Source organism: Chiloscyllium plagiosum, unplaced genomic scaffold, assembly GCF_037043375.1.
Source record: "Chiloscyllium plagiosum isolate Xiang-an unplaced genomic scaffold, Cpla_swu_hap1 HiC_scaffold_10, whole genome shotgun sequence".
NCBI lineage: Eukaryota > Metazoa > Chordata > Chondrichthyes > Orectolobiformes > Hemiscylliidae > Chiloscyllium > Chiloscyllium plagiosum.
Window position 1 is genome coordinate 62,929,548 of NW_028270148.1, and position 20,077 is coordinate 62,949,624.

Genomic DNA, 20,077 nt, shown 5'->3' on the forward strand with positions numbered 1-20,077 from the left:
ATAGAAAATAATCAAGAGAATGCTGACCATTACTTCTTGAGGACTGGATACAAAGATGCAAAAATTATGCTGCAGCAATATAAAATCTTGCTTAGACTCTACAGATCTGGGAACCGCACATTAAGTATACAGGCTTTGGACAAGTACAACATAGGTTTACAAGAATGATACCTGAAGTTCAGTGGTTAAGAGGAGAGATAACACAAATTAGGCCTGTTTTCTGTTGAATTTAGAAAGTCAAGCGGTGATCTGATTGAAGTCTTCAATATATTAACAGGAAAAGACAGTAGATAAATATATACTATTTCCACTAGTTGGGGATTCTAGAACAGGGGGTCACAGTCTGAGAATTGGAGCCAAACCATTCAGGCGAGATGTAAGGAAGCACTTCTACATACAAAGCATAGTAAATATTTGGAATGCTCTTCCACAAATGGAAATGGACACTGGATCAGTTGTTAATTTTAAATATAAGATACTAATTTCCTTTTTAAAGGAATATTAATGCAACATTCCATCGGGTTAACATAACAAAGCAAGGCCATCCAAGGTGTCATATTATGGTGGATCCCATGCCACAGATGTGTGTCAGCCAAGGGAAATTGCAGGTGATCCTCCTTCCGGATGTTAATCTCTTGATTAGGCACTGAGGGCTTTTGATTGAGGATTCCTCCTTATCCACCCCCCCTCCTGGGCATGGTTGCCTACTTAAGGGCTTTAATTACAAGTGGGGTAAGAAGGACATCCACAAGCAATCTGTCTTGGATTTATTCAGGGTGGAGGCTGCTAGGAAGCAACAATGGGGTCCCTACTGCCACAAAGTACATCACAGTGCAGAGCAATAAATTCTGCCATGCCAAGCTACTTCACTTTGTAGAACCAATAGACATGTATTGTATTTCAAAGGAATTAAATTTAAAACTAACCCAAAGAAATGATTTTCCAGTAAGCAAATAATTATGGAACAGACACATTCAAATGCCAATCAGTTAGGTTTTTCAGAAAACCACATTTTGGATCTATCAACAATCCAACACATTACAGATGGCAAGCATAGCAAATGCTTAAGGAACAGGTGACTCTGGACCCATAATTCCCAAAGCCGTTTACCACGAGGTTTACCTCAAATGTGTTTTTGGGATCTGGACATCAATGGCAAGCCATCATTTATTGCATATATCTAACTTCCCTCAAGTAGTATTGGTGATCCAACTACAATTAAATGGCCAGCTAGGCTATTACAGAGGGCAGTTAAGAGTCAACCACATTGATCAGGTGTCATACGTATGGCAAGGATGGCAAACACACTCTCGAACAGATAGTTGTGAACCAGATAGAGTTTTATGACAATCTGGGAGGTTCAAACTCATTATTCATGCAACTTACCATATATTTGGAAATCTATGGATACAATTGAATCGTTGTTTTAAGTGTGTGCAGCAGAAAGGCTGCAGTAGTGAGTAGAGTGGGTTCTTTCTTGATATGTTTTTGAAGATAGGTCTCTTAATTAAACTTAAAATATAAGCCAAAACTATTACTTTAACCTGGGGTAGTGTTTTGTAGAGGAATAAAACAGTTATTTTCTGGGTCTGTAGATTGTGAAGGAGCAAAAATGGCCTTTAGTACAGTGATATGTACTTCTGGTCAGATGTGGGAGTTTAAAGAGCGTTTAAGGTTCACTGCGGATTATATCTGCCATAAATGGTGTTGGATGTGAATCTTATCAGATCGAATGGATCGGTTGGAGAAACAGTTAGAAGCCATGAGGGATTTACAACAGCAACAGTATGTGATGGATGGCAGTTATAGGAAGGGGTGGGGGTGGGGGGGGGGGAGAGAGTCTCAGATTAAGTCACATAGATGGGTTAACTCCAGGAAAGATAAGAGAGGTAGACACCTAGTACAGGAGTCTTTTATGGATATACCCATTTCAAACAGATATGCTGTTTTGGAAAATGTAGGGGGTCTTGGATTCTCAGGGGAACGTAGCACAAACAGCCAAGATTCTGGTATGGAGACTGACTCTAATGCAACGAGGGGTACGTCGGGTTCCAAGAGATCAATTGTATTAGGGGATTCTGTAGTTCAAGGTACAGACAGATGTTTCTGTGGCCAGCAGCGAAAAAGCAGAATGGTGTGTTGCTTCCCTGGTGCTAGGATCAAGGATGTCTCAGAGAGGGTGCAGAATGTTCTCACGGGGGAGAGGGGCCAGCACGAGGTCAATGTCCACATTGGAACCAACGACATATGAAGGGAAAAGGTTGAGATTCTGAAGGGAGATTAGAGGGAGTTAGGCAGAAATTTTATAAAGAGGTCCTCGAGAGTAGTAATATCTGGATTACTCCCAGTGCTATGAGCTGGTGAGGGCAGGAATAGGAGGATAGAGCAGATGAATGCATGGCTGAGGAGCTGGTATAGGAGAGAAGGATTCACATTTTTGGATCATTGGAATCTCTTTTGGGGTATAAGTGACCTGTACAAGAGGGATAGATTGCACCTAAATTGGAAGGGGACTAATATACTGGCAGGGAAATTTGCTAGAGCTGCTCGGGAGGATTTAAACTGGTAAGGTTGGGGGGGGGGGGGGGGGGGGTGTGGTGTAACCGAGAGAGATAGTGAGGAAAGATCAGTCTGAGACTAGTACAGTTGAGAACAGAAGCGACTCAAAACAGTCAGGGCAAGGAAGGACAAGGTAGGACTAATAAATTAAACTGCATTTATTTCAATGCAAGGGGCCTAACAGGGAAGGCAGATGAACTCAGGGCATAATTAGGAACATGGGACTGGGATATCAGAGCAATGACAGAAACATGGCTCAGGGATGGGCAGGACTGGCAGCTTAATGTTCCAGGATACAAATGCTACAGGAAGGATAGAAAGGTAGGCAAAAGAGGAGGGCGAGTTGCATTTTTGCTAAGAGATAGCATTACAGCTGTGCTGACGGAGGATATTCCTGGAAATACATCCAGGCAAGTTATTTAGGTGGAACTGAGAAATAAGAAAGGGATGATCACCTTATTTGGATTGTATTATAGACCCCCTAATAGTCAGAGGGAAATTGAGAAACAAACTTGTAAGGAGATCTCAGCTATCTGCAAGAATAATAGGGTGGTTATGGCAGGGGATTTTAACTTTCCAAACATCGACTAGAATTGCCATAGTGTTAAAGGTTTAGATGGAGAGGAATTTGTTAAGTGTGTACAAGACAATTTTCTGATTCAGTATGTGGATGTACCTACTAGAGAAGGTGCAAAACTTGACCTACTCTTGGGAAATAAGGCAGGGCAGGTGACTGAGGTGTCAGTGGGGGTGCACTTTGAGGCCAGCGACCATAATAAAAGAAATGGATAGACCAGATCTAAAAGCTGAAGTTCTAAATTGGAGAAAGGCCAATTTTGACAGGATTAGGCAAGAACTTTCGAAAGCTGATTGGGGGCAGATGTTCACAGGACGGCTGGAAAATGGGAAGCCTTCAGAGTCCAGAGAAAGTATATTCCTGTCAGGATGAAAGGAAAGGCTGGTAGGTATAGGGAATGCTGGATGACTAAAGAAATTGAGTGTTTGGTTAAGAAAAAGAAGGAAGCATATGCAAGGTAGAGACAGGATAGATCGAATGAATCCTTAGAAGAGTATAAAGGAAGTAGGAGTATACTTAAGAGGGAAATCAGGAGGGCAAAAAGGGGACATGAGGTAGCTTTGGCAAATAGAATTTAAGGAGAATCCAAAGAGATTTTACAAATACATTAAGGACAAAAGGGTAACTAGGGAGAGAATAGGGCCCCTCAAAGATCAGCAAGGCCGCCTTTGTGTGGAGCTGCAGAAAATGGGGGAAGATACTAAATGAGTATTTTGCATCAGTATTTACTGTGGAAAAGGATATGGAAGATATAGACTGTAGGAAAATAGATGGTGACATCTTGAAAATGTCTAGATTACAGAGGAGGAAGTGCTGGATGTCTTGAAACTGGTAAAGGTGGATAAATTCCAGGACCTGATCAGGTGTGCCCGAGAACTCTGTGGGAAGCTAGAGAAGTGATTGCTGGGCCTCTTGCTGAGATATTTGCATCATCGATCGCCACAGATGAAGTGGCAGAAGACTGGAGGTTGGAAAAAATGGTGCCACTGTTTAAGAAGGGTGGTAAGGACAAGCCAGGGTTGTATAGACCAGTGAGCCTGACATCTGTGGTGGCAAGTTGGTGGAGGGAATCCTGAGGGACAGGATGTACATGTATTTGGAAAGGCAAGGACTGATTAGGGATAGTCAACATGGCTTTGTGCATGGGAAATCATGTCTCACAAAATTGATTGAGTTTTATCAAAAAGTAACAAAGAGGATTGATGAGGGCAGAGGGATAGAGGTGATCTATATGGACTTCAGTAAGGCGTTCAACAAGGTTCCCTATGGGAGACTGATTAGCAAGGTTAGATCTCATGGAATACAGGGAGAACTAGCCATTTGGATACAGAACTGACTGAAAGATAGAAGACAGAGGGTGGTGGCGGAGGGTTGTTTTTCAGATTGGAGGCCTGTGACCAGTAGAGTGCCAGGAGGATCGGTGCTAAGTTCTCTACTTTTTGTCATTTACATAAATGATTTGAATGCAAGCATAAGAGGTACAGTTAGTAAGTTTGCAGATGACACCAAAAAAATTGGAGGTGTAGTGGACAGCGAAGAGGATTACCTCGATTACAACAGGATCTTAACCAGATGGGCCAATGAGCTGAGAAGTGGCAGATGGAATTTAATTCAGATAAATGCAAGGTGCTTCATTTTGGGAAAGCAAATCTTAGCAGGACTTATACACTTAATGGTAAGGTTCTAGGGAGTTTGCTGAACAAAGAGACCTTGGAGTGCAGATTCATAGCTTCTTGAAAGTGGAGTCGCAGGTAGATAGGATAATGAAGGCGGCGTTTGGTATGCTTTCTTTTATTGGTCAGAGTATTGAGTACAGGGGTTGGGAGGTCATGTTGTGGCTGTACAGGACATTGCTTAGGCCACTGTTGGAATATTGCGTGCAATTCTGGTCTTCTTCCTATTGGAAAGATGTTGTCAAACTTGAAACAGTTCAGAAAAGATGTACAAGGATGTTGCCAGGGTTGGAGGATCTGAGCTTTGGGAGAGGCTGAACAGGTTGGTGCTGTTTTCCCTGGAGCGTCGGAGGTTGAGGGGTGACCTTATAGAGGTTTACAAAATTGAGGGGCATGGATAGGGTAAATTGGCAAAGTCTTTTCCCTGGGGTCGGGGAGTCCAGAACTAGAGGTTTAGGGTCAGAGAGGAAAGATATAAAAGAGACCTAAGGGGCAACGTTTTCACACAGAGCGTGTTACGGCTATGGAATGAGCTGCCAGAGGAAGTGGTGGAGGCTGGTACAATTGCAACATTTAGATAGGTATATGAATAGGAAGGGTTTGGAGTGTGCTGGCAGGTGGGACTGTTTTGGGTTGGGTTATCTGGTCAGCATGGACTGGTTGGACCGAAGGGTCTGTTTCCATGCTGTACATCTTTATGACTCTGACTCTATAATTGAACTTAATTCGCCCAGCTGCCGAGATAGGATTTAAATGTACCTCTCTAGAATATTCTTTCAGGTCTTTTAATTACTTGTACAGTCATCTTACCACTGTACTCTCTCTCTTGTTCTCACATCCTCAATCTGGATTTGTTTTATAATTTATATAACACGATTGCTTCAATTGGTCAATACTTCTTTGCCACATTCTACAACTACGACCTATGGTAGTCTACTCAGAAATGGTAGACGATGAACTTGATGGACTTGGCTATTCTTCAGAGAGAAAGTGAGGGCTGCAGATGCTGGAGATCAGAGCTGAAAATGTGTTGCTGGAAAAGCGCAGCAGGTCAGGCAGCATCCAAGGAACAGGAGAATCGACATTTCGGGCGTAAGTCCTTCTTCAGCCCTCCTGAAGAAGGGCTTATGCCCGAAACGTCGATTCTCCTGTTCCTTGGATGCTGCCTGACCTGCTGCGCTTTTCCAGCAACACATTTTCAGCTTGGCTATTCTTCATCCAGCCTCTACTGTACTACAATATTAATGTTCAAATAGCTCTTACAATTAGAATATGCATACGGCCTGTAGATGCAAATTTATTGAAACACTGATACACATGGATCATATGGCCTGCAGTTAACTCCTTGAGTGAGAATGGTTCCACCAATTTGAACAGACATTTCAATGACCTCTGCATCGAGTCCTTGTTGAAGATTTTAAATATAACATTGTATCACATTTTCTACTATGTTAAATTTTGCTCGATAAATTGTGGGCTTTATTGATCACAAGCATAGAGAATTTAGCTCTCTATATAATAAATACATGCAGATCATACCTCTCAACAGTTCTTCTGTTTCAAGTCTGATTTTATTAATGGCATCATCTCTTGAAACCTTAAAGTGATAAATAATTTAGAATCATATTAATTTAAAAAGTCCAAATTAGATTGCTATTCATAATTAGTGTAATTTATAGTGACTTACTTTGTCATAAGTGAAGTCTGAAAATACACCACGGACCTTCTCAGAAGCAAATCTGAAGAACAAAAGCAAATTATTTTACAGTCTCTTACAACATTTTATTGGATAAACTTCATTGGAGACTTGTTTTCTAATTGGAATATACACAAGTAATGTGCCTATTTAACAACATTATAAGTAAATTTCCCTTCCCTTCCCCTGCATTCCCCCTCCTCACCCCAACCACTATTATGTAAGCAACAGTTAAGAACTCTTTAGAAAAACTGAGCACTCAAACCAGAAAACTTTATGAAAATACTGATTGCAATGATGGGGTTGCGGTGGTGAAGTACTGGGTCAGCTTTATATTTGAAATGGTCATTGCTTGAGGAATTGGCAATAACCTAAGAACCACTAAAGAGGTTCATTTTATTCATTTGATCTTTTGAAACAGATAATTTAAATTTTGGATAAGTCAAATTCAAACTTCTTGGCATTAATGGACATTAGACTCATCTACCAACATTAAAAATAACTTTTGGGAATATAAACAAAAACTTCATTGTACTATATTACATTCCTACATCACAAACTTTATAGCCCTGCTCGAAGGACTCCATAAATTCAACTAATGAACATCAATATTCAGAACCAGAGTAGATTTATGGACATGTAAAGAAGCTTCATGAATAACATTTATGGAAAGGAGGCAAAAGAAAATACGATAGTTATTAATCAACATTTTGGATCAGAATAACTTTAATCATTAGTATATTTTTGGGTTAAAAGTAAATTTGATATAAAAGAAATTTCCCTTATGGTTACTAAATTGAAAATGTAATTTACATAATTCTACTACAAACCACAAGGGCAGGTAACAAAGGGACTAGCTATATGTGTGGGACACAGATTCTCAGCCGATAGAACATCCTTCAGACTTCACCAATTTTCCCATTTCCAGTGTATAACCAGTTTTGAGTATTCATACTTCATCAGTTCTTGATTATTTTCTCACTCCCTCTTGGATCTCCAAGTCAGAAACAACGTTCTGTTATCATACTTCTGTAGCCAATTGCTAGGAGGTGGTTTGAATGACAGGTGCACAAATCTACCCTGTTTGTTGCTTCTACATTCAGGACAGCGCTGATTTTGAAAACATCTTTTGGACGGATTTCTAAATATAAATTTAGACATGCAAGAAACATATGGATCTCAACAGATTGGATTAACACAGTCTGAACCATGAAAGTGAATGTGGAGGCTATTCTGTACAATCGCACTCAGATGGCTTTACTGCTGCAGAACCTATTACTTATACAGTAAGTGCACAATATCATTAGATGGTAGTTGGAAGACTTCTTTGCTCAAACTCTCACGTGTTAAAGCAGCATATGAACATTCCTCTTTTCCAAAATAAAGCACATGGTCAGTGCTTTGAACCTCTGGTGAGCAATATCAGGAGTTTTCTGACACAAACCTAGAGGCCGCCAAGCCATGATATAGTGGTTTGCAGCACCATCATGGTATTTGGCTCAATCGTGTACATTCACTCCTCTAAACAAGTTCTCCTGAAGATGTCGACAATAAGTAAAATATAACTGGAAGAGAACTCCACAAAAGTAAAAATAACAAATTTATAAAAGATTGACAAACAATAAATTGTATATTTTTAAAATCAAAAGGATAATTGCATGCCATTAAGCTCAAGCAATTTAGAGTTACGAAGAAATGCCACACATTGAGTATAATTTCATCTTCTGCAATTATTTCACACTTCATAGTCTTAGTAGTATATTGTGCCCTAGGTTAGTCACCCAGTACTGATTGTCACAGCATTCTTTAACTTCTGTGGAAGACCCTTCTGACTTCTTTTTGCAACCTTGTGGATATAGTTCATCCATTTTCATGAAGATTTGCAATTCTCACCAATCAAGAATTCCGGACTTACTGTCTTGCATATTCTACTATTTCTGCAGGAGGAACAAATATCTTCTGAGGTGTCCTTTTTGGATTTCCGTGTTCTTTAGCTAGCTGTTGAATGGCCAATATGATTTGTTGCGTGTGTTTGATGCCCATTTTGATAGCGTGACAGAAGTCCTGTTGCAACACATTCTCCGCTGCTGCGTCCATCATGACTAGTAAATAGAAAAAAAATGAACTGATTAATTTAATTGATTTCCTTAAAGGTCATGACAACTACCTATGAAATACCTTTATTAGAGCTTGTTTTCAAAATTTTTTGAAGTATGAGCATTACTTATTGCCAATATAAAAGGAATTAAAATGGGATTCAAATAAAGTTCAGCAGCCAAAAATCAACAAACAAATTGACACCCCGCTCTACAGAGTTCAAAGTATTTTAAGTTTTTGCCAAATTTTAAGGCACTATGAGTAATATTATAACAGTAAACATTGCCAACGCGCCCCAAAATATAGCTCCTGTATACAGGACTCTAAACCATGACAGAAATGATGTACACATTACGAAGCATACTGCACAACTATAAACATTGTTAGGTTTACTTATGGTTCTATGCTACTATGTCTCCTTCTGAAAATTACCAGAGAGAAAAAGTTGCCAGCCCTCTAGGCCTTCCAGCTAGGGGCGGCACAGCGGCTCAGTGGTTAGCACTGCTACCTTCCAGTGCCAGGGACCGGGGTTTGATTCCGGTCTGTGTGGAGTTTGCACATTCGCCATGTGTCTGTGCTTTGGTTTCCTCCCACAGTCCAAAAATGTGCAGGTTAGGTGGATAGGCATGATAATTAGCCCATAGCGTCTAGGGAATGCAGGCTAGGTGGATTAGATTAGATTAGATTCCCTACAGTGTGGAAACAGGCCCTTTGGCTCAACAAGTCCACACCGACCCTCCGAAGAGCAACCCACCCACCTCTGACTAATGCACCTAACACTATGGGCAATTTAACATGACCAATTCACCTGACCTGCACATCTTTGGACTGTGGAGGAAACCGGAGCACTCAAAGGAAACCCACGCAGACACGGGGAGAATGTGCAAACTCCACACAGACAGTTACCAGAGGCTGGAATCGAACCTGGAACTTTGGTGCTGTGAGGCAGCAATGCTAATCACTGAGACAGCGTGCCGTACCTAGTCATGGGAAATGCAAGGTTACAGGGATGGGGGAGCTGGGTCTGGGTGGGATGCTCTTCCATGTGTCAATTTGGATTTGATGGACCAAGTGGCCTGTTTCCACACTGTACAATGCTATTAAATGAGGAAATTGAGTTAAGGCTACAAGGTGCCTTTCCACTGATTTATCTCTATTTCTTTTCTTCGTAGAAAGAATCACCCCGAAAAACGTCAGGAGATCTGGAATTTATCATGCACAGTAAAAAGGCAATGAACTTCTGCACACTCTACAACACATGATATTTGAGCGTAAATCTTCTGCACAGATTAGCACAATTATTATAATGTGGTCTAGCAACCTTTCATGTGCATTATCCTTGTAATTAAAAGTCTTTCCTTGCTTAATGTATGCAACTTTAGAAACAAACACAAACTGATTCATTAATATTAAATAAATGGACTGTGATACATTTTATACTTGTTACAAAAACATTAAATACCATAAAATGCAGCCGCACATCCCTGATGAAGCTTTTGGACTTTCAAAATAGAATAGTTAATATTAAAGCTGTTAGTAAACATGACAGTGTGTAAATATTTTACTGCATAAACATATTTTTGAATTGGCAGGGAACAGCTGATGAGTGAAGATCAAATCCTTACCAACTTGGCTATGAGGTCCACCAGCCAGTACCATGTTTAAAGTACTTAATGCCATCTCTTTTCGAGTTGGGTTAATCACAACTTCGCCATCCACAAGGCCAACCCTTACAGCACCTGAAAGGGGAATGCAGAATAGAGTGAGTGTCATTTTTAAACAACTGTTGTTGTTAGGCAGAAAGCAATACGATCCTGAAGGCATAGTATTGATGAAAAGTACAAGGCAGTAAATATTGCAGAGAACGCATACTAGCTTGTGGAAACAATAACACTTTCAGCTATATCAGTAGCTTATAGTTGGCTTATTGACAGATCTTTCTCACACAGGAACTTAAAGTCTAAATGCAGAGAGTCATAAAAGCAGCAGAGAATGTCATTTGGCCTATCGAGTCCATGACTCTGTAGAGTAATCGGGGTCTCATTCTGTAATAACTACATTCATGTAACCCTGTAAGTTTATTTTTCTCAAATGTCTATTCCATTTCTTTTTGGAATCATTCATAAGCTCCACTTCCATCACCTTTGTTGGCAGTCAATTCCAGGTCATTATCAATCATAAAACAAAGAGTGGAGGATGCTGGACATCTGAAACAAACACAATGAGAAATTGCTGGAGAAACTGAGCAGGTCTGGTGCCTTTTCTCTCCACAAGTACTACCATATCTGCTTAGTTTCTCCACCAACTTGTTTTTTTTTTGTTTCACTTCTCCCTATTTCTTCTGCCAAAGTGCACCACTTTACACTTTCCCTGCATAAACCTCAATCTGTCAATCCATGGACTTTCTGTCCACTCCAGTTGATTAATATTTTCTTCACTGACTGTCACACTTCTAATTTGGCATCAATGGAAAACTTTGAAATTTTACTCTGTATTCCAATATCCAGCTTATTTAACGCATGTACTATCCTTTTTGCCATCCCCCAAACTGACACAGATCAGCCTCAATTTTGTTAAGTAGACTTTTGTAGTACTTTGCTCAAACATTTTCTTAAAAATGTGTATGTACAGATCACTCATTTATAAACACGCACACCTACCAGTTTCCTCATCATCAACCTTTGTTACTTCGAAAATTAATTAGTCGAGCATGTTTTCCAATTTACAAAATCCATGCTGAATCAACTTTGACCTCTCCAAGTGCCTGTTGAGAGATTTTCTCTCACAATTATCACTTCTAAAATCCTACTCACCATTTATGCACCCTTTTTAATTGTCTCAGCCTATTTTCTATCTGGCCATGAAAAAGGGCTCTCGATTTGATACATTTACTTTTCACGCTTGTTCAAAGAAACTATGCTGCACCTGAACAATGCCTTCCTTACCACTCCCCAGTATCAGACCCAGCATTCTTATTTGAACCAAGTACATATTTCTCCAGAAAGTTCTCCTGAATACATTGAGAATAACATTATTCAAATTGTAATTTGGGTAATTAAAGTCCCTCCAATATCAATTTTCTGCCTTCTCATACAAATCTGCAATCTCCCTGCTGATGTGTTCCTTTCAGTCTGTGTCTCTCACTAATTTGCTCTATTTGAAGGCTACAAAATACTTCCAATAGAGAGTGAACATACCATTTTTGCTTCTCAGCACTAACCAAATGGATTCTGTCCTTTGCCCTTCAAGGCCATTGGCTATTTGCCCCATGACAATATCTTCCAAACCAATACTGCCACCCCACCTACCATTTTAACTTCAATACTTTTTATGAACTTTGATCCTTGAATACGAAGCTCCCAATATTCACCATATTAAGATTCTGTTAGTGCTACACATTCCATTTCCATGCAAATACTTGTCTGTGCTCACTTCTGCACCACACTTGGTGCATTTACATACATACACTGCAAACCTATCTTTGCATTCCTTGTAGCTCTCCTTATTCTGCTTCAAAAACATTACTTTCTTCTCTAGTCCATTATGTACCATAATCTTCTTATCTGCTTCTATATTTTGGTGCTCCTCTCCTTGACCCTCTTTAACAACATATGTAAACTGTTGCATGAGGGCATTGGCCCCCTGTTGGTTGAAATGCAAGTATACTTTTCAAATAGATGGTTCCTTCTGTGAAATGGTCCCAAGACCAAGCATCTGAAGCCCTTGCTTCGACATTTTGCCTGAAGGCATACCTTTATATTCCCAGTCTCACAACTCTGCTCAGCAGTGCATTCTATAAAGTATCCTCCTTAGGCAGTCCCAGGGGATTCAGCATGACTCACGTATGCTCGGGTTTGATGCTTTCGGAGATGGTTAATGAGTCCGATGTGCAATCTGTAGGTTCAGCCACATGTGAAGTAAGTGGCACTTAAAACGCAGACAAATTAAGTATTGAGGCTTGTGCATTCTGACACCTTGATTGGCCTCTTCATGTTACTGTTGAAGTTTCTCAAAGCATTCAGTGCCTTTCAAAACAAACCTTCTTCATTTTGACAAAGACTCCCATAAATTTGAGGGAATGTTTGATCTCTTCAGGGATGTCCTCAACACATGCCTTAATGCATCTGCTGCACTCCTGTGAATCTCTAGGCAGTACTGAGTTTGAAGAAGAGGAATTGCTTCAGGAGGTTTGGTGTTGAGTGCATAAATGCCACGTCCTGCTCAGCAGACTGTGTTAAGTTATTACAACTGCCACGCTCAACATGCTTGTTTGGGTGTGGATGCTGCTGTTGGACTGCTTTTCTTGTCACTGGATTTAGAGAACATTACATAGCTACCACTGGTGACACTTCTACAGTGTTTTCAGGTGCTTGCAGTAAGCTGTTAAGTCCCCTGAAACATATAGCATGGGGATCACTGCTGACTGCTAAAACACTGCTTTCATCTTCAGCTTGAGACCTTGGTCATCAAATGCTCTTTCCCAGGTGGCCAAAGGCTGAACTTGCTTAGGGAATGATCAAGATCAAGATCCTACTTTTTAAAACTTCCTATCTTCTGAAAATCTGACAGTCGGACCCCAATACATACTCACTTTAAGTCACTGGTATCAGTGTGAACAAGTAGGGGGATCAATGGTTATAGGGGAAGGGCAAGAAAATGTAAGCAAGGAGTGTCGGATCCACCATGATCCCAGTGAATGGCAGAGAAAGCTCAAGGGGACAAGAGGGCTACTAACTCTGGTTCACTCCTTCCAAGTCCCTACCCCACAGAATATTCTGTGCTCTTTCTATGATATTCTTTAACTCCACCTGGGAGGCAATAAATCTTGTTGGATTTATGATAGCTACAGAGATGTCCACCAGTGCCCCTAACCATGGAATCTCAAACAGTTTACCCCTCTCCTTGACAATTAATGAATGCCTCAAGGCCATTCCCAGCAACCTCAGAAGTCAAGTACCAGCTTGAAAGACTTCCTACTCTTCTGGATTGTCAATTTACTGTTCTGAACTTTCTCTGCCAGTAGGGTGACCATTATTTTGAATATATAATCCAGGAAAATATTATCCTCTCTGATGGTCTGCAGTGATTGTAGCTGTCATTTAAACTTGGGCCCTCCCAACACACATGAAATGTCCTCAGGTCCCTATATGATGCAGTAATTGCAAGCAAGAGGTCTTTATCCATAAATCATTGAAATAAAATCTGTTCCTTCTTTGAAAATATACTTAATGCTTTGTATAAGCTAATAAATCAACATTATGCTTTTAGCATCTACTCCCTTTGTAAGGACGAAGAAGGCAATTCATTTATTATTTTCTCATTATTTGAGAAGTTTGTTGAGAAAATGAATGAATAAACTGCTTCTATATAATGCTAATGTTGCATTGAATTGCCAGATTATGTTCCTGTAGACCACTTTATTGCCCTATTTGGACAATTTGCAAAACTATTTTCATGAGCAGTTGCTGACAAGACTTGGAACTTGCTTTATGAATGCATTTGTAAATATCATGTGGCATCTTAATAGCTAAGAGCACAGTTTGCATTACCGTCAATACAACATTTCAGATTACAAACACAGGTTGACTTCAGAAGTCTTGCTTTAAAGTTTACCCACCTATAGGACCATTCCATGGTACGTCAGACAATGCCAAGGCTGCAGAGGCTGTCAAAATAGAATGGAAAAGTTAGAGCATGGAAATTCTGGTACGTATGAAAATATAGCAGCCCAAATGTTCACAATGAAAAAAATACATTGTGGATACGTAAAAATCATATGAAAACAATCAGCAAATCACATTTCAGTGTTTTCAGAAAGTTGCCGTAAACTGTAATAGCGAGTGCTTAAAATGGTCATACTTTGCCAACCTGAAAAGTAGTGCAACAACTTCTCCCTCAAAACTTGAGCTACAACTACAGATCGAACTTTAGAGTTATGACTCAAAAATAGATGCCGCTGGTAGTATGAGAAACTTGAAGTGAAATGTTATCGTAAGCATGTAGAGTTTTTACACCGAAGACAATTGATAATTTCAGTACAACTTGTACCTTTTCTAAAGAAAGTGCATCCCTCCCACCAATCTTGTGTTTCAGCTCAAATTCATTTACACACCTGTTGATGGCAGATCTGACATGAACCTATGCAATTCAGTTGGGTTTTAATCAGCAATTGGATAATATTTTGCTTTAAAAATTTTCTGCATTATAGCTGAATGTGATAACCTGGTAAAGTTTAAATAATTCCACTGAAAATAAGTTTATCATAAAAATAAGTATTAAATTGTAGCATCATCTACAGCTAACTTGATTTTAAAAACGATCAAAATGATTCTTATAATAATTATTTTTTCATAAAGTTTAGATAAAACGGAATTAAATTCAAATTTGGTCTTGATTTTGTCATTATTTTGGGTTATGGAAATATTCAGAAAATCATGATGACAACAACAAAGGCCAGAGTGTTTTGTTGCAACTTTAAAGCAGTGTGTGACTTTTCCATCAGATATTAAGAGCAACACTAAAATTCAAGATTTAAAACTCTGATGGTATATGCTCAGACAGATTCGTAATGGAATTTTAGTGGCTATATGGGTAGGGGTGATGGTGGAAATCAACAACCAAGTTTTAAGTCTACAATTGGTTGTTGCATCAGCACGAAAAAAACAAAACACCAAAATCTGCTTATCTTAATTCTTAAAATACTAAAATTGCTTCATCACCTCCTATAAAAGGCTCAAAACTATTAAACTTTTTACCTCCCTCAGTCTTTCCCTCTTCCTACAACCTTTAGGTTGGCAGCCCTTAATGACTTCTTCCTGCTTTATCTCATCTTCTGTCTTACATCTTGGTAGTATCCTGCACTGTGGGCCTCGGCCCTTTATCTAGATTTCTTAATATAAATAAAAAGGAATGTAAAAGGTGGGAAAACAATTAAATAATTAAAAAATACAAGCTGAGTAGTACAATTATACTTTTTTCTATTTAGGGACACTGGGATGAATCTTGTTTAAATATGCAAGAGTGCCAAGTTAGCTTCACAGCATAGAAGCAAATTGCTTTGACCAATAGATCTGTGGCTAGTGTTTATACTCTACACAAGCCTCCTTCCACTTTATTTTGTCTCACCCTAACATACTTCTACGCTTCTATTCCTCTTGTTTCATGCACTTATCTAGCTTCCACTTAAATGCACCCAAGCTATTCACCTCAAATCACCCCATGTAGCAGCAAGTTTGATATCCTCACCATTGTACTAGTCTATACCAACGTCGCAGGTTTTACAGGTTCACAGAACAAAGTTTCATAGAGATGTACAGCACGGAAACAGACCCTCATCCTCGATAACAAGAACTATGTATTGCTGATACTGCAGTTAAGTGTTGAAGATGTTTTCTTTAAAATCTCCTTTGTCAAGGAGCAATTTGAAATAACACGTTGCAAGGAATTGTGTGTGACTTGGAGATGATGTTTCAATAATACTGCTAGTCGTCTCTGTAAGACCATAAGGAATAGGTGCAGGAGTAGGCCAATCGGCCCTTTGAGCCCACTCTGCCATTCAATAAGATTATGGCTGATCTTTTCATGGTCTCAGTTTCACTTACCTCTCACTATAACCCTTAAATTCCTTTACTGTGCAAAAAAAAAATCTATCTTAGCTTTAAAAACATTCCATGAGGAAGTCTCAACTACTTCATTTGGCATGGAATTCCACAGATTCATAACCATCTTCCTTGATAATAGATTCAAGCATTTTCCCCATTACAGAAGTAGACCTGTAGATTCACCATAACCCCTTCACTACAACTGGGTCAAAATTCTGGAAATCCTTTCTCAATATCATCATGGTCCATCCCCAAAGTAATCAATAACAAGGTATGTTGTTTACGTACCTCCATTTATTGCAAGTACATCAGGGTCATTGACACCATCCACTGCGATGAGGTTACAAACAATCTTAAACAAATGAAAGAATCATACCTTCAGTCTAAAACCTGGGTTATAAATATTTCTGCAAACAAATGTGGCATGTGGATGTAAGTTTGCTCGTTGAGCTGGGAGGCTACATCATCAGGAAATTACACCACCAACCCAAGGAAACCTAAACACAAATAAAAAGTGGGCCATACTACCAGTGCTTCACCGGAGGCTAACTGATGATGTTACCTAGTATGGTGATGAAACATTTGAAAACGAACCTTCCAGCTCAGCAAGCAAACTTACATTCAGAGTAACCTGAGCTACAAATCTTCTCAAAACTTGCTAAATGTGATACGTTTTGATCATCAATAGCAGGCTATTCCAAAGAGGCTGCAAAAAGGGGGGAGAAGATGAAATATGACAGTATGCAAGCTACTAATATAAAAAGATGATTGCAAGAGATTTCTTAGATATGCAAAAAAGGTAAGAGAGCGCCACAAGTCGACATTGGACAAATGGAAAATGAAGCTAGAGAAGTAGAAATAAGGAACAAAGAAACGGTGGAGAAATTGAGTAGATCCTATGCATCTGTATTCATAGTGGAAGACATCAACAGCATACAAAAACTTCCAGAGTATCAGGGGGGCAGAGGGGAGTGTAGTGGTCATCACTAAGGAGAAGGTGCTGGGGAGGCTGAAGGATCTGAAGGTGGATAAAACACACAGACAAAATGAACTACATGCCAGAATTCTCAAGGAGATAGCTGAAGAGATTGTAGAGACATTTGATGGTGACCTTTCAGGAATCACTGGAGTCAGGGAGGTCTCCAGAGAACTGTAAAATGGTTGATGTAGCACTCTTGTTTAAGAAAAGGAGGGAGACAGAAGACTATAGGCTGGTTAGCCTGACCTTGGTTATTGGTTATTTTAGAATCCATTATTAAAGACAGGATTGTGGAGTGCTTGGAAGTACATGGTAACAGTGCTAAGCCAGCATGGCTTTATCAAGGGTGGTTATTTCTGATAAATCTGTTATAATTCTTTGAGGAGACAATGAGCAAGTTAAACAAAGGAAGCCAGTGAATGTGATCTATTTGAATTTCCAGAAGGTCTTTACCAAGATGCCGCGCAAGAGACTGCCAAATATGATATGGGTCCATGGTGTTAGGGGTGAGGAACTGGCATGGATAGAGTAATGATTGACTGGTAGAAGGCAGAGACTAAGTATAAAAGGGTCTTTTTCAGGATGGCAGCCAGTGATTAGCAGAGTTCCAAAGGGGTCTGTATTGCACCAGAACAATTCAAGTTGTGAAGATCTAGATGAAGGAACTGTGGGCATTATTGCTAAGTTTGCAGATGACACAAAGGTAGTTGGAGGGACAGGCAGTGTTGAGGAAGCAGGAACGCTACAGAAGGGCTTGAGACAGGCTGGGAAAGTGGGCGAAGTGGTAGATGGAATACAATGTGAGAACGTGTGAGGTCATGCACTTTGACAGGAAGACGACAGGATAGACTATTTTCTAAATGGGGGAAGGCTTCAGAAATCCGAAGCATAAAGGGTCTTGGAAATCCTTGTTCAAGATTCTCTTAAGGTTAACATGCAGGTTCAGTTGGCAGTTAGGGAGGCGAATGGAATGTTAGCATTCATTTCAAGAGGGCTAGAATACAACAGCAGAGATGCACTGCTTAGGTTGTATAAGGTTCTGGTCAGACTCCTTTTGAAACATTGTGAGCAGTTTTGGGCCCTGTACCTAAGGAAGGATTTGCTGGCTTTGAAGGGAGTCCAGACGAGGTTCAGGATGAAGGACGTGCCGAATAAGGAGTTGTGGAGGACTCTTGCTCTGTACTCAGAGGTTAGAAGGATGAGATGGGCTCTGGCAAAATTACAATGCTGAGAGGCCTGGACAGAGTGGTATGTAGAAATGTTTCCATTATTTTGAGAGTCTGAACCCAATAACAACCTCAGAATGAAGGGATGACCCTTTAGAACTTAGATAAGGAGAAATTTCTTCAGCCAGAAGGTGATGGATCTGTGGAACTTGTTGCTGCAAAAGATAGGGTCTTGATTGTTCAGGGGATCAAGGGCTACAGGGATAAGGCAAGATAATGGGGTTGAGAAACATATTAGCTAGGATCCAATGGCAAAACAAGTTCAATGGATTTAATTCTGCACCCAAACCTTGTGGACTACATACTTTTAGAAACACTCTAAAAGTCAAATAAATTATTAATATGATACTAACAGCCATGTTAAAAATTAACTACATTACAAATTAACATTGACTATTTAAAATTAATACAATTTATTACAATTATATGAACAATGAACAAGAAACAACATTGTAACAATAAGCAAAATAACTACAGGAGCTTCACATACAATTGTGCAGCTATTAAAGTTTCATTGACGTTCATTGTTTCAGTCACGATTTTAAAATAATATAAATTTTGCTTACAGCATTTACAGCTTGTTTAAATATAGATATTTCAACCAAAGCAATTAGGCAAAATACAAATTTGGCAAATGTGTTCAAAGTAGCATTTTCCAAAATGTCTCAGTTGTTAATTTTATCCATTATTTACCTGTGTATCATAAAAGTAGCCTGAAGGAAACAATGGCCTGATCGAACGGTCTGAAGAAGCAACAGAAAACAAATAATTTACAATGCTGAACACATTTACAATTATGAAAGCCTTGGAAAACAAGCCTATATTTTCATCATGTGCCTGCCTTTCCAAGCCTTTTTGGTTTACCTTCTGAATTTGAAATGTAAACTGCTTTCTCTCCACAGATGCTACTAGATATGCTGAGTTTCTCCAGCTCACTGTTATTGCATGGTTTTCCTTCAACTTGACAAATGGGGAAACATTGTCTGAACTGGGCCAAAGACTTCAAGAAATGTGGTATTAAGTGCTACTCTGGATTTGCTGATCAGAGGCACCTTTCAACTACTCTCCATGCTTACTACTTATGTTTCTCTTTGTTAAAATACCAACTAGGAACAAAAATGCTAATGCACTGAGGACAACTAACTGTTTGCTGGCCAGAAGTAGTAATTCTCATTGGGTCAATGGATTCACAAACAAGGGTAATTACCTTTCAAACCAGGCATTTTTATAATTCAATCCAAATACTTTTGACATGTTCCATAAAATGCATGGACCACATTTCAGCCAAACAACATCATGTAACATTTTAAAATATTTCTACTCGTAAAGTAAAGCTTCTGTAGATATTAGAAATGGAAACAAGTCAAAATACTTTACTAGAAAATATTCATCCTTACGGTCAAGGGATGGCAAAATATAAAATTGTTGCTGCAAGTACCATAAGCTATTTTTAGAAATGGATCTGAAAAAAAATTGCACAATAAGCCTATTCTGCATTAGATGATCTTACCAATTATTCTGCTGGTCAAAATCTCATTATCTGTGTAGCCCATTTCTCTTCGTAAATAGGTTGTTGGTATTCTTCCTGCAGCAGCAGCTTTTTGACGGTAATCAACCTATTAAGAAAAGTCTGTTAGTCTCCAGCAGATTCTACAATATCAACCAGATA

At 39.4% G+C, this 20,077-nt stretch overlaps 1 protein-coding gene across 2 annotated transcripts in view; it reads right to left on the minus strand.

Annotated features, from left to right (window-relative positions):
• pnpt1 (polyribonucleotide nucleotidyltransferase 1) overlaps window positions 1-20,077 on the minus strand; it is a 75,760-nt gene that overhangs the window by 43,334 nt on the left and 12,349 nt on the right. For both annotated transcript variants that reach the window (XM_043696024.2, XM_087991398.1), the window contains 8 exons: window positions 19,919-20,024; window positions 19,102-19,151; window positions 16,492-16,555; window positions 14,220-14,267; window positions 10,228-10,341; window positions 8,421-8,607; window positions 6,497-6,548; window positions 6,349-6,406 (listed from right to left, as the gene is read on the minus strand). In XM_043696024.2, coding sequence (XP_043551959.2) covers window positions 6,349-6,406; window positions 6,497-6,548; window positions 8,421-8,607; window positions 10,228-10,341; window positions 14,220-14,267; window positions 16,492-16,555; window positions 19,102-19,151; window positions 19,919-20,024 — 679 coding nt within the window. The remainder of the gene's footprint in view (window positions 1-6,348; window positions 6,407-6,496; window positions 6,549-8,420; window positions 8,608-10,227; window positions 10,342-14,219; window positions 14,268-16,491; window positions 16,556-19,101; window positions 19,152-19,918; window positions 20,025-20,077) is intronic.